General features: G+C 44.6%; 1 protein-coding gene across 4 annotated transcripts in view; it reads left to right on the forward strand.

Annotated features, from left to right (window-relative positions):
* LOC126982741 (CLIP domain-containing serine protease B4-like) overlaps positions 1 to 13608 on the forward strand; it is a 32183-nt gene that overhangs the window by 7974 nt on the left and 10601 nt on the right. The window contains exons 1-4 of one of the 4 annotated variants that reach the window (XM_050835056.1): positions 2819 to 2862; positions 9174 to 9313; positions 9780 to 10214; positions 13062 to 13132. In XM_050835056.1, the coding sequence (XP_050691013.1) occupies positions 2834 to 2862; positions 9174 to 9313; positions 9780 to 10214; positions 13062 to 13132 (675 nt within the window). In that variant the 5' untranslated portion in view covers positions 2819 to 2833. Of the gene's footprint in view, positions 1 to 2818; positions 2863 to 7321; positions 7423 to 9173; positions 9314 to 9779; positions 10215 to 13061; positions 13133 to 13608 lie in introns of those variants that run through there. The other 3 variants (XM_050835058.1, XM_050835057.1, XM_050835059.1) reach the window with 3 other exon arrangements.

Below are 13608 nucleotides of genomic sequence, written 5' to 3' on the forward strand. Positions count from 1 at the left end.
TCCTGTGATTCTTTCTTCTTTTTCTTACCGAGTGGTTGGTTTAGTTGGTGAGGACAGTCTTCATTCCCTCTTCCTACGACTTGAACTCTTTTTATCATCAAGGCACCTCACGAAGTACACTGCATCCTTGTCTTCCGAGTTCTTTCTTCTTTTCATCGAGTGGTTTTGTTGGTGGGGAGAGTCTTACTTCTTTTTTTTTTTTTTGGTTGTTGTCTCTTTCCTGCGACTTGAACTCTTTTTTATCATCAAGGCACCTCACGAACTACATTGCATCCTTGTCTTATGGGTTCTTCCTTCTTTTTATCGAGTGGTTTTGTTAGTGGGGAGAGTCTTACTTCTTTTCTTTTTTTGGTTGTTGTCTCTTTCCTGCGACTTGAACTCTTTTTATCATCAAGGCACCTCACGAACTACACTGCATCCTTGTCTTATGGGTTCTTCCTTCTTTTCATCGAGTGGTTTTGTTGGTGGGGAGAGTCTTACTTCTTTTCTTTTTTTGGTTGTTGTCTCTTTCCTGCGACTTGAACTCTTTTTATCATCAAGGCACCTCACGAACTACATTGCATCCTTGTCTTATGGGATCTTTCTTCTTTTCATCGAGTGGTTTTGTTGGTGGAGAGTCTTACTTCCTTTTTTGTTGTCTCTTTCCTGCGACTTGAACTCTTTTTATCTTCAAGGCACCTCACGAACTACACTGCATCCTTGTCTTATGGGTTCTTCCTTCTTTTCATCGAGTAGTTTAGTTGGTGGGGAGAGTCTGCGGTGAGTCAGGCAGGGTGCAGCCGAGGCCACTACGGGCACGGCACGAGGCGAGGTGAGCCCAAGCTTGTATGCAGTGATGATGAAAATGATAATAATAATGATAATACTCAGCATTACCAGATAATCGTACATTCAGAACATTGTATATATATTTTTCCCAGTTTCTGACTATCGCAAAAAAAAACTATCTACCGCAAAAGACAAAACAAAACAATAATTACCGATTTTAACACTAACTTTAAATGCTGAGGTAACGCATCACAAACAAAATCAAGCGACAAAGGTAGGAATGGAGATGAACGCTAACAATACTAAATCGACGCGCAAGAAAGGAAGGGCGAAGAAGCAAGGATTAGAAAAATAGCAAATAGAAAGACAAGACTCGTTTCAGGAAGACAAGGATGAAATGTAGTTCGTGACGTGCCTTGATGATAAAAAGAGTTCAAGTCGTAGGGAAGACAACACAACAAGAAACCAAGACTGTCCTCACCAACTAAACCACTCGATAGAAAGAAGAAGGAAGAACAAAGAATGAACCCAAAGGACAAGGATTCAGTATAGTTCGTGAGGTGCCTTGATGATAAAAAGAGTTCAATTCATCGGAAGGTGACAACACAGAACAAGAAACCAAGCCTGTCCTCACCAACTAAACCACTCGATACAAAGAAGGATGAACAAAGAAGGAACCCATAGGACAAGGATTCAGTATAGTTCGTGACGTGCCTTGATGATAAAAAGAGTTCAAGTCCAAGGAAAGAGACAACACCGACGAAAAAGGAGTCAAGGGCTATATTACCAAACTCTTCGAAGGCTTAATCCATTTAATTCCCACTTTTCATCCTTCCTTACATTCCTTCAGTAATTCTTTTTTCTCCTCGTTCTTCTCCGATTACATACACACGAATCCTCCTCTACACATGCATAGGAAGGGTCTGGTATGGCCTACACGCAAAAATACTTATTGGAGTCAGGCTCTTAACCCGGTAGCAGCGATGGGCCACATTTGCGGCTTTACCGTGTACCAGCGATGGGCCAAGTTTCTGCCATGATATAAACCTCCCAAAATAGATGATGCATAAACTGATCACACATGCGTTGATATATATTATGAAATGGTTTGCGTGAGTGATGATTCTTTCCCATTATTTTACTTAGAGGGGCCTTTAACCTAACTTAACCTAACCTAAGAAACATGACCCCCGCAACTACCGGGTTAAACACATCGGCGTCGAAACACTCCCACAGAAATACACATCAACAAATATGGAAATAGGGGAAAGTCCGCCTCTTGGCATTGAAGCCGTCACGAGCGGGCAAACTACAGGCCTTCCCCAAGCACTTTTTTTTTTTTTACAGCAAGTTAGGCAAGGCAGCTCAAGGGTAAAAATAAACAAAAACAGGGACAAAAAAAGGCGCGCTAGACGATGGGTTAGAATACTTATGCAGTCCTAGCGTACTTTTATGCCGGGAAACACACGGATGATAATTATTAGATGATGATTACCTGAGGTCCGGTTAGGTTGGGTTAGGTTACTTTGATATGTTATGTTATGTTAGGTTAGGTTAGGTTGGGTTAGGTTACTTTGTTATGTTATGTTAGGTTATGTAATGTTATGTTAGGTTACTTTGTTATGTTATGTTATGTTATGTTATGCTAGGTTAGGTTAGGTTACTTTGTTATGTTATGTTATGTTATGTTATGTTATGATAGGTTAGGTTAGGTTAGGTTACTTTGTTATGTAATGTTATGTTATGTTAGGCTATGTTAGGTTAGGTTACTTTGTTATGTTTTGTTAGGTTATGTTAGGTTAGGTTAGGTTAGGGTGGATAAGACAGGATAGAAAACTCTTCCTCAACCTTCCCTATCACTGTTTTTTTTAATTATTTTACAGCAAAGGCGGCAGGTCAAGGCCGAAAAAAAAAAAAACAGGGACAAAACAGAGCGCGAGACGATGATGCTTCGACAGAGGAAAGCAGAACCGACCCTGAGCAGAACGAGAGATCAAAAGAGAGCTCATTATCAGGTGGAGAGGAACATTTTGTAAACAGCTGCAGGAGGCGGCTTCCACTGGTCATGGCGGGATATTTCTGGTTTGTTACTCGGTGCGTCACGCGGCCCGGTATAGGTCAGCCTTTTACCCTCATCAAACACAAGTGGTTACAATACGATGGATAAAAGAAAATATAAGAAGGTTGTACGGTATATCAAACGTTCTTCTTGTAGCCAATGTGACGTTCTCGGGGAAGTACACGACGAAGGGAAAGTAGATAAGAAAGTTGTACGGTATATCAAACGTTCTTCTTAGTCAATGTGACGTTCTCGGGGAAGTACACGACAAAGGGAAAATAAGAAAGTTGTACGGTATATCAAACGTTCTTCTTGTAGCCAATGTGACGTTCTCGGGGAAGTACACGACAAAGGGAAAATAAGAAAGTTGTACGGTAAATCAAATGTTCTTCTTATAGCTAATGTGACGTTCTCGGGGAAGTACACGACAAAGGGAAAATAAGAAAGTTGTACGGTAAATCAAACGTTCTTCTTATAGCTAATGTGACGTTCTCGGGGAAGTACACGACAAAGGGAAAATAAGAAAGTTGTACGGTAAATCAAACGTTCTTCTTATAGCTAATGTGACGTTCTCGGGGAAGTACACGACAAAGGGAAAGTAGATAAGAAAGTTGTACGGTAAATCAAACGTTCTTCTTATAGCTAATGTGACGTTCTCGGGGAAGTACACGACAAAGGGAAAGTAGATAAGAAAGTTGTACGGTAAAGCAAACGTTCTTCTTATAACCAATGTGACGTTCTCGGGGAAGTTGTACAGTATATCAAACGTTCTTCTTAGCCAATGTGACGTTCTCGGGGAAGTACACGACAAAGGGAAAGTAGATAAGAAAGTTGTACGGTAAATCAAACGTTCTTCTTATAGTCAATGTGACGTTCTCGGGGAAGTACACGACGAAGGGAAAGTAGATAAGAAAGTTGTACGGTAAAGCAAACGTTCTTCTTATAGTCAATGTGACGTTCTCGGGGAAGTACACGACAAAGGGAAAATAAGAAAGTTGTACGGTAAATCAAACGTTCTTCTTAGCCAATGTGACGTTCTCGGGGAAGTACACGACAAAGGGAAAATAAGATAAGAAAGTTGTACGGTAAATCAAACGTTCTTCTTATAGCCAATGTGACGTTCTCGGGGAAGTACACGACAAAGGGAAAGTAGATAAGAAAGTTGTACGGTATATCAAACGTTCTTCTTAACCAATGTGACGTTCACGGGGAAGTACACGACAAAGGGAAAGTAGATAAGAAAGTTGTACGGTAAATCAAACGTTCTTCTTATAGCCAATGTGACGTTCTCGGGGAAGTACACGACAAAGGGAAAGTAAATAAGAAAGTTGTACGGTAAAGCAAACGTTCTTCTTATAGCCAATGTGACGTTCTCGGGGAAGTACACGACGAAGGGAAAGTAGATAAGAAAGTTGTACGGTAAATCAAACGTTCTTCTTATAGCCAATGTGACGTTCTCGGGGAAGTACACGACAAAGGGAAAGTAGATAAGAAAGTTGTACGGTATATCAAACGTTCTTCTTATAGCCAATGTGACGTTCTCGGGGAAGTACACGACGAAGGGAAAGTAGATAAGAAAGTTGTACGGTAAATCAAACGTTCTTCTTATAGCCAATGTGACGTTCTCGGGAAAGTACACGACAAAGGGAAAGTAGATAAGAAAGTTGTACGGTAAAGCAAACGTTCATCTTATAGCTAATGTGACGTTCTCGGGGAAGGACACGACAAAGGGAAAATAAGAAAGTTGTACGGTAAATCAAATGTTCTTCTTATAGCTAATGTGACGTTCTCAGGGAAGTACACGACGAAGGGAAAATAATATAAGAAAGTTGTACGGTAAATCAAACGTTCTTCTTAGCCAATGTGACGTTCTCGGGGAAGTACACGACGAAGGGAAAATAATATAAGAAAGTTGTACGGTAAATCAAACGTTCTTCTTAGCCAATGTGACGTTCTCGGGGAAGTACACGACGAAGGGAAAGTAGATAAGAAAGTTGTACGGTAAAGCAAACGTTCTTCTTAGCCAATGTGACGTTCACGGGGAAGTACACGACAAAGGGAAAGTAGATAAGAAAGTTGTACGGTAAAGCAAACGTTCTTCTTATAGCCAATGTGACGTTCTCGGGAAATACACGACAAAGGGAAAGTAGATAAGAAAGTTGTACGGTAAAGCAAACGTTCTTCTTATAGCCAATGTGACGTTCTCGGGAAATACACGACAAAGGGAAAGTAGATAAGAAAGTTGTACGGTAAATCAAACGTTCTTCTTATAGCCAATGTGACGTTCTCGGGGAAGTACACGACAAAGGGAAAATAAGAAAGTTGTACGGTAAATCAAACGTTCTTCTTAGCCAATGTGACGTTCTCGGGGAAGTACACGACGAAGGGAAAGTAGATAAGAAAGTTGTACGGTAAATCAAACGTTCTTCTTATAGCCAATGTGACGTTCTCGGGGAAGTACACGACAAAGGGAAAATAAGAAAGTTGTACGGTAAATCAAACGTTCTTCTTATAGCCAATGTGACGTTCTCGGGGAAGTACACGACGAAGGGAAAGTAGATAAGAAAGTTGTACGGTAAATCAAACGTTCTTCTTAGCCAATGTGACGTTCTCGGGGAAGTACACGACGAAGGGAAAGTAGATAAGAAAGTAGTACGGTAAATCAAACGTTCTTCTTATAGCCAATGTGACGTTCTCGGGGAAGTACACGACAAAGGGAAAATAAGAAAGTTGTACGGTAAAGCAAACGTTCTTCTTAGCCAATGTGACGTTCACGGGGAAGTACACGACAAAGGGAAAATAAGAAAGTTGTACGGTAAATCAAACGTTCTTCTTAGCCAATGTGACGTTCTCGGGGAAGTACACGACAAAGGGAAAATAAGAAAGTTGTACGGTAAAGCAAACGTTCTTCTTATAGCCAATGTGACGTTCTCGGGGAAGGACACGACAAAGGCAAAGTAGATAAGAAAGTTGTACGGTAAATCAAACGTTCTTCTTATAGCCAATGTGACGTTCTCGGGGAAGTACACGACAAAGGGAAAGTAGATAAGAAAGTTGTACGGTAAATCAAACGTTCTTCTTATAGCCAATGTGACGTTCACGGGGAAGTACGCGACAAAAGGAAAATAAATATATGAAAAGAGTGTTGCCTGTCTCGCTTAAGGAAAAATGTTAGGGCGAGAAGGGAAAGTGGAAAACCCGACTTTATGATTATTTTCCGTCACTGCGATCTTGACCTGTTCATTTCCTCCTCCTCTTCCTTTTCTTCTTCCTCTTCCTCCTCTCCATCAGCGCTCTCCACTTTGTCCTATTCCTGCTTCTCCGTCTCTCTCTCTCTCTCTCTCTCTCTCTCTCTCTCTCAACATCCTTATCCTCCACGCTTTCTCCTTCTCTGTTTTCTCCTCCTCCTCCTCCTCCTCCTCCTCCTATTCCTCCTCGTTAGAAAAAGATAGATAAAAAGCTAAATTATCTTGAAGCCAAACATGACTACCGATAATTATATATAATCTTTCTTGGCAAATATTCTTATTGAAGTTGCAAGCGCGTCCCTCTGCCATTAGAACAAGGAGAAAGAAAACGAAGGAAGGAGTAGAAGGAATGAAGGAAGAAAAAAAACGGAAACAGGAGGTCAGAGAAAGAGTAATGAGTTATAGGAAACATTGTCAAACGCTTCCTTCTTTCCCATCAACTATTAATTATCAAAGGCCAAAACACATATTAATCAGATTCTAATGAGTGTTCTTTTCGGTTCATGGTGCAGAAGAAGCATCAAACTCCCACCAGGGTCATAAAATTACCCGTGGAAACGCGCAGAGCCGAAACCTTGACCGAAAACCTTGTGAAAAATGTGTTTGGACGCCGATCTGTTGAAGGATATGACCCCAATGACTCCTTCGCATCTAGGCAATACCAGACCTTTCCTGTGCACGTGTAGAGGAGGATTCGTATGTATGTTAGCGGAGAGGAACAAGGAGAAAGGAGAATGACCAAAGGAATGCAAAGAAGGATGAAAGGAGCGAAGAGGAGGTTGAATAATGAGACGTAAGTTAAGTCTATCGCATGTAAGCTATACCAGACCCTTTCCAATGCACGTAAAGAGGAGGATTCGTATGTATGTTAGCGGAGAGGAACAAGGAGAAAGAAGAATGACTAAAGGAATGCAAGGAAGGATGAAAGGAGGAGGGAGGAGGTTGAATAAAAAGTAGTTAGTTAATTGCATCGCCGTAGGATAGATCAGACCATTCGTATGCATGTGTTGAGGAGGATTGGTATGTGTTTGTGTGTGTGTGTGTGTGTGTGTGTGTGTGTATAGTGTATGGAGGAGCAAGGTATATATGGTGGCTATGGGGGGGAGGGGGGAGCCAAGACTGAGGGCCCGGTCAGACTCTGGGATTAAGGTACAGGTAGGAACAGGTTATCACATTATACTCTCTCTCTCTCTCTCTCTCTCTCTCTCTCTCTCTCTCTCTCTCTCTCTCTCTCTCTCTCTCTTTCTGGTAAACACACACACACACACACACACACACAGAGGGCGGTGGTAACAGAGGCCTGAGAGCTCAGAGAGGAGACCAGTCAGTCGTTCGGGGCACTCCAAGGTGACAAGATAGGCTGCGCTGCGCTGCGCTGTGTGTGTGTGTGCGTGTGTGTGTGTGTGTGTGTGTGTGTTAACCTACGCAGTGATATAGGAGTGTGAATGTGACTTGAAATAAGGTTTACATACATGTTATCAGTGGCCCGTACACACACACACACACACACACACACACACACACACACACACACACATACACACACACACAAACGACGCTGCCTCTATGTAGGGGTTACGATGTTGTGATGGTAGTGGTGACGATGGTGTTGGTGGTGGTGGTGGAAGGGAGAAAGTGAGACTGATAGTGGTGGTAGTTGTGGTGTTGTGGTAGTGGGAGAGAAAGTAAGGCTGCTTGTGGTGGTGGTGGTGGTGTTGTGGTAGTGGGAGAGAAAGTGAGACTGGTGGTGTTGTGGTGTTGTGGTAGTGGGAGAGAAAGTGAGACTGGTGGTGGTGGTGGTGGTTGTGGTGTTGTGGTAGTGGGAGAGAAAGTGAGGCTGGTGGTGGTGGTGGTGGTGTTGTGGTGTTGTGGTAGTGGGAGAGAAAGTGAGGCTGGTGGTGGTGGTGGTGTTGTGGTGTTGTGGTAGTGGGAGAGAAAGTGAGGCTGGTGGTGGTGGTGGTGGTGGTGGCGGCTGTGGCGTTAAGACAGTGGTGGTGAAGACGGTGTTGTGGTGGAATAGTAATAAAAGTGCGATAAATTTTAATGCATTTGCGCGTGGCCTCGGTGCTCATCTCCGTCGCATTGCCCCTGGAGCCTGTGGTAGGGGGAGCCCATCACCCCGGGGGGACACACAAGGCCAGTGGGACACCCGGGTTACCACAGTGCGCCTTCCTCAGGTCTCCCCAGGTACCTTATTATTGACCTGCACGCTGACTGTCCGGTGTGGGATTCGAACCCGGGCCCGCGGACACGTAGCTAAACATCCTTACCACTGCACCAAGGAGGAAGTGATGTTGGTTGTTGTTCTGGTGGTTGGTGATGGTAGTGGTGGTGGTGGTGGTGTAATGGTGGTGGTATATTGGTAGAGGAAGTGATGATGATAGTGGTGGTGGTGATGGTGGTGGTGGTGGTGGTGGTGGTGTTGAAATGAAGGAAAGGAGTACAAAGGAACGGAAGTGAACGGAGTAAAGGGAATAAATAAAACAGGAAAAACAACAACAACAACAAGAGAGAGAGAGAGAGAGAGAGAGAGAGAGAGAGAGAGAGAGAGAGAGAGAGAGAGACACACACACACACACACACACACACACACACACACACCTATCCTAATCGTTTCCCTATCGTACCGGATCTCACTTTAGCCTCCACCGCCACCACCACCACCACCACCACCTTGCAAGCCTTCGGGCCCTTTGTTTCGCAGCCAGGTCAGGGAGGTGGTGGTGGTGGTGGTGGTGGAGGTGGAGGTGATGGTGGTGGTGATGGAGTGTGAGTGTGTGTGTGTGTGTGTGTGTGTGTGTGTGTGTGTCTGTGTTGGTTACTATAATAGGAAAGTGAAGAACGGAGAGAGAGAGAGAGAGAGAGAGAGAGAGAGAGAGAGAGAGAGAGAATAAATGTTTGATAAAGAAAAACGTAAATGAAAAGACAATATTACATTAATTTATCCCCATCATTACAGAATGAGAAACAACAACAACAACAACAACAACAACAACAACAACAACCACTACCACCACTACCAAACGTGTCACCCATCACACTCCACATCTCTGCGTCCCCATCACTCTCTATAGCTTTCCCTTCCTCCATCCTTCCAGACACAGTGCATCGCCTACCCCCAAAGAACTTCACTTAATCGGCTGCATGGTTCCCCGCGCGAGGACGTCCCTGGTGGCGGTGGGGGTGGTGGTGGTGGCGATGCTGGCCGCCCTCCTGCCGCCCCTCGCCTCAGCACAAGGTGGGTGAGAGAGAGAAAGCGGCTGTAAGGAGGAGCAAAAGGGAGAGTAGGGTTAAAGGAGAGGTGCAATAGGAATGAGAGAGACAGGTGCAGAGAGAGCGGGGCTTTGAAGAGAAGGGAGAGGAGTCGTAAGGGGAAGGAGAGGTGCAGTATAGGGACAAGAGACAGAGGCAGAGAGAACGGGGCTTTAAGGAGTAAGGAGGAGGAGTGTAGGACTGAAGGAGAGGTGCATTGAGAGTAAGAGAGACAGATGGGAAGAAAGAACGAAGCCGTGAGGAAGAGTTGGGAGAAGGAGACTGAGGAGCGAGACAAGGAGACTGAGAAAAGGAGACTGTTTCTATCTTTTCGCCCTGATTCTCCTCTGTCTCCTCCTGTTCCTCCTCCTGCTTCTTCTCCTCCTCATTTTCCCTCTGCTCCTCTTCCTCACACGTGCATGCCTCTCCTAACCTTGTCTTTCTGTCTGCAGTGATTTTCCCGAACTCTCAGGGCGTGCGTTGTGTAGATAGAGAGCCCTTGTGCCCCGAGTTTGCTGAAAGGGGAGCCTGTGAGACCAATCCAACATACACGAGAACCACCTGTCCCTTGTCTTGTAAGGTGTGCCAAGATGGGACTGCCACCGCCACCACCAGCACCGCCTCTAACAGACCCCCAGCAACTGAAGAAGTCCCTGAGGCCACTGCTATCTCCTCTAACACTCCTCCTCCTCCTCCTGCTGCTGCTGCTACTTCTACGACCCCCACTTCTCTCCGCCCCGCAGTGACGTCACCAGGTGGCTTCCGGACCAGTACTACAGCCACCGCCTCCTCCTCCTCCTCCTCCACCTCCTCCACGTCCACCTCCTCCTCAAGCTCCCCGTCAAGACCCACATCCGGAAAGCCCTCCATTGTATATCCTGACTTCGGTGAGTTATTGTTTGTTTTGTTTTTCTCTCTGTCTGTGTATCTATCTATCTATCTATCTCCAGTCAATCTTTCTATCCATCCATCCTATGTCGCGTTGTCTCCGTGTTTTCATCAATTTTCCTCACACACTTGGTCTTTTCCCGTCCTTCCCTGTCCTGTACTCCCTCATGTCTTTGTGTATTTTCCTCTTTCCTCTTTAGCTCAAAATAGCCGTCGTTGCCCCCGTCCTTGTCCCCTTGTCTCCGTGTTTTCTTTTCCTCACACACTTGGTCTTTTCTCGTCCTTCCCTGTCCTGTACTCCCTCATGTCTTTGTGTATTTTCCTCTCTCCCTCTTTAGCTCAAAATAGCCGTCGTTGCCCCCGTCCTTGTCCCCTTGTCTCCGTGTTTTCTTTTCCTCACACACTTGGTCTTTTCTCGTCCTTCCCTGTCCTGTACTCCCTCATGTCTTTGTGTATTTTCCTCTTTCCTCTTTAGCTCAAAATAGCCGTCGTTGCCCCCGTCCTTGTCCCCTTGTCTCCGTGTTTTCTTTTCCTCACACACTTGGTCTTTTCCCGTCCTTCCTGTCCTGTACTCCTCATGTCTTTGTGTATTTTCTTTCCTCTTTAGCTCAAAATAGCCGTCGTTGCCCTGTCCTTGTCCCCTTGTCTCCGTGTTTTCTTTCCTCACACTTGGTCTTTTCTCGTCCTTCCCTGTCCTGTACTCCCTCATGTCTTTGTGTATTTTCCTCTTTCCTCTTTAGCTCAAAATAGCCGTCGTTGTCCCCGGCCTTGTCTCCGTGTTTTCATTAATTTTCCTCACACACTTGGTCTTTTCCCGTCCTTCCCTGTCCTGTACTCCCTCATGTCTTTGTGTATTTTCCTCTTTCCTCTTTAGCTCAAAATAGCCGTCGTTGCCCCCGTCCTTGTCCCCTTGTCTCCGTGTTTTCTTTTCCTCACACACTTGGTCTTTTCCCGTCCTTCCCTGTCCTGTACTCCCTCATGTCTTTGTGTATTTTCCTCTTTCCTCTTTAGCTCAAAATAGCCGTCGTTGCCCCCGTCCTTGTCCCCTTGCCTCCGTGTTTTCTTTTCCTCACACACTTGGTCTTTTCTCGTCCTTCCCTGTCCTGTACTCCCTCATGTCGTTGTGTATTTTCCTCTTTCCTCTTTAGCTCAAAATAGCCGTCGTTGCCCCCGGCCTTGTCCCCTTGTCTCCGTGTTTTCTTTTCCTCACACACTTGGTCTTTTCTCGTCCTTCCCTGTCCTGTACTCCCTCATGTCTTTGTGTAGTTTCCTCTTTCCTCTTTAGCTCAAAATAGCCGTCGTTGTCCCCGGCCTTGTCTCCGTGTTTTCATTAATTTTCCTCACCTCCTAGGGTCAGTTTCACAGTTCCCCATGACGGGTTAGTAAGCTCCCAAACCAATATCAGAGCCTTCGAAATTTCCTTGTATAGTGTCTGGTGTTTCTATTTAAGTTCACAAATTTGATGTAGCTATACAGAAAAAGCCTTGTGTATTTAGTGCGGCATCGAAGACCTCACCATTTTGGATTGTATGGGATTCTATAGTTTGGTTCGGGCTGTTACGAAGACACTGTGTTGGACTGTGAAATCGGCTCCTCGTCTTTATCATCCGCTTGGGTTCTATACTACAATGAGTTGACTGCATGCATGATTTTTTTTTTTTTTTTTTTTTTACAACAAAGGAGGCAGCTCAAGGGCACACACAAAAAGAAAACAATAATAAAAAAAAGCCCGCTACTCGCTGCACACACACACACACACACACACACACACACACACATACCTACCCCCCCTCACACACACACATCTTCCCCCTTCCCCCACCCACCCCACACACCTATACCCCTCCTTTCACACCATTAATACGCCCCCCCCCCCCCCACCACACGGACACACACATTCCCCCTCCTCCGCCACACACACGCATGTTGAATACTCCGGCAATGTTTTAGAATGCGGAAATGTTGAATGTGCCAATGGACCCTCAGGATGTTATACGGGGAATTCCCTCTCTCTCTCTCTCTCTCTCTCTCTGATGTTTTCTGAGAAGGATATAGAAATACGTCTTATTGTTGTTCTCGGTCTGTCTGTCTGTCTGTCTGTCTGTCTGGAAACCGGTTTATTTGTTCTTTTTCCTTCAATTTCTTCTTTTTTTTTCGCTGGTCTTTTTTTTTTTTTTGCTTTCCTCTCCTTGTTTACTTGTTGATTATTATTATTATTGTTGTTGTTGTTGTTGTTGTTGTTGATGTTCTTCTTCTTCTTCTTCTTCTTCTTCTTTTTCTTCTTCTCCTTCTTCGTCTCCTTATCTACTTCATATTTTTGTTCTTCTTCCGTTATCCTTCTTTTTCTTCTTCTTCTTCTTCTTCTTTGTTGTTGTTGTTGTTGTTGTTGTTGTTGTTGTTGTTGTTGTTGTTGATGTTCTTCTTCTTCTTCTTCTTCTTCTTCTTCTTCTTCTCCTTCTTCGTCTCCTTATCTACTTCATATTTTTGTTCTTCTTCCGTTATCCTTCTTTTTCTTCTTCTTCTTCTTCTTTGTTGTTGTTGTTGTTGTTGTTGTTGTTGTTGTTGTTGTTGTTGTTGATGTTCTTCTTCTTCTTCTTCTTCTTCTTCTTCTTCTTCTTCTTCTTCTTCGTCTCCTTATCTACTTCGTATTTTTGTTCTTCTTCCGTTATCCTTCTTTTTCTTCTTCTTCTTCTTCTTTGTTGTTGTTGTTGTTGTTGTTGTTGTTGTTGTTGTTGTTGTTGTTGCTGCTGTACCGTTATCCCGTTAGTAGCGACGAGGACGGTGCTGGTGTGCCGCCGCCGCTATATACCGCTCCCTAATAAGACCCTTCCTCTCACTACCCTCAGAGTGTGGCGGCGCCCGTAGAGCCAGGAAGCGCCGCCAAGCCCCCAGCGACCATGACTCTTCTTTGTCGGAGGTGAGGGATGGAAGGGTGCTGGAGTCCTTTTGTTGGGGGGGGGGGAAGGGGCGGGGGGGGAGAGAGAGAGAGAGAGAGAGAGAGAGAGAGAGAGAGAGAGAGAGAGAGAGAGAGAGAGAGAGAGAGAGAGAGAGAGAGAGAGAGAGAGAGAGAGAGAGAGAGAGAGAGAAAGGAAAAAAACCCACTCATATCCAAACAGAGAATAGGATACGAAAAAAAGAGAAACAGAAAAACAAAAAGGATAGAAAAACAGAAAAAAAGCAGGAAAAAAAACATTGAAGTAAAAAGAAAAGAAAAAAAAATCAAAGAAAAAGAAAACGGTGAGGAGAGAAACAGAGACAAGACAAACTGATGAAGGGTGGAAGGAAGAGGGGGAGAGGGGGAGAGGGGAGCGGCATTTTCCTGGAACAGAGTGGTGATGACGTCTTTGCAAGTTCATGAAGGAACAGGCTTTGGGGAGGAGGAGGAGGAGGAGG

The sequence above is a fragment of the Eriocheir sinensis genome, chromosome 51 (assembly GCF_024679095.1).
Source record: "Eriocheir sinensis breed Jianghai 21 chromosome 51, ASM2467909v1, whole genome shotgun sequence".
NCBI lineage: Eukaryota > Metazoa > Arthropoda > Malacostraca > Decapoda > Varunidae > Eriocheir > Eriocheir sinensis.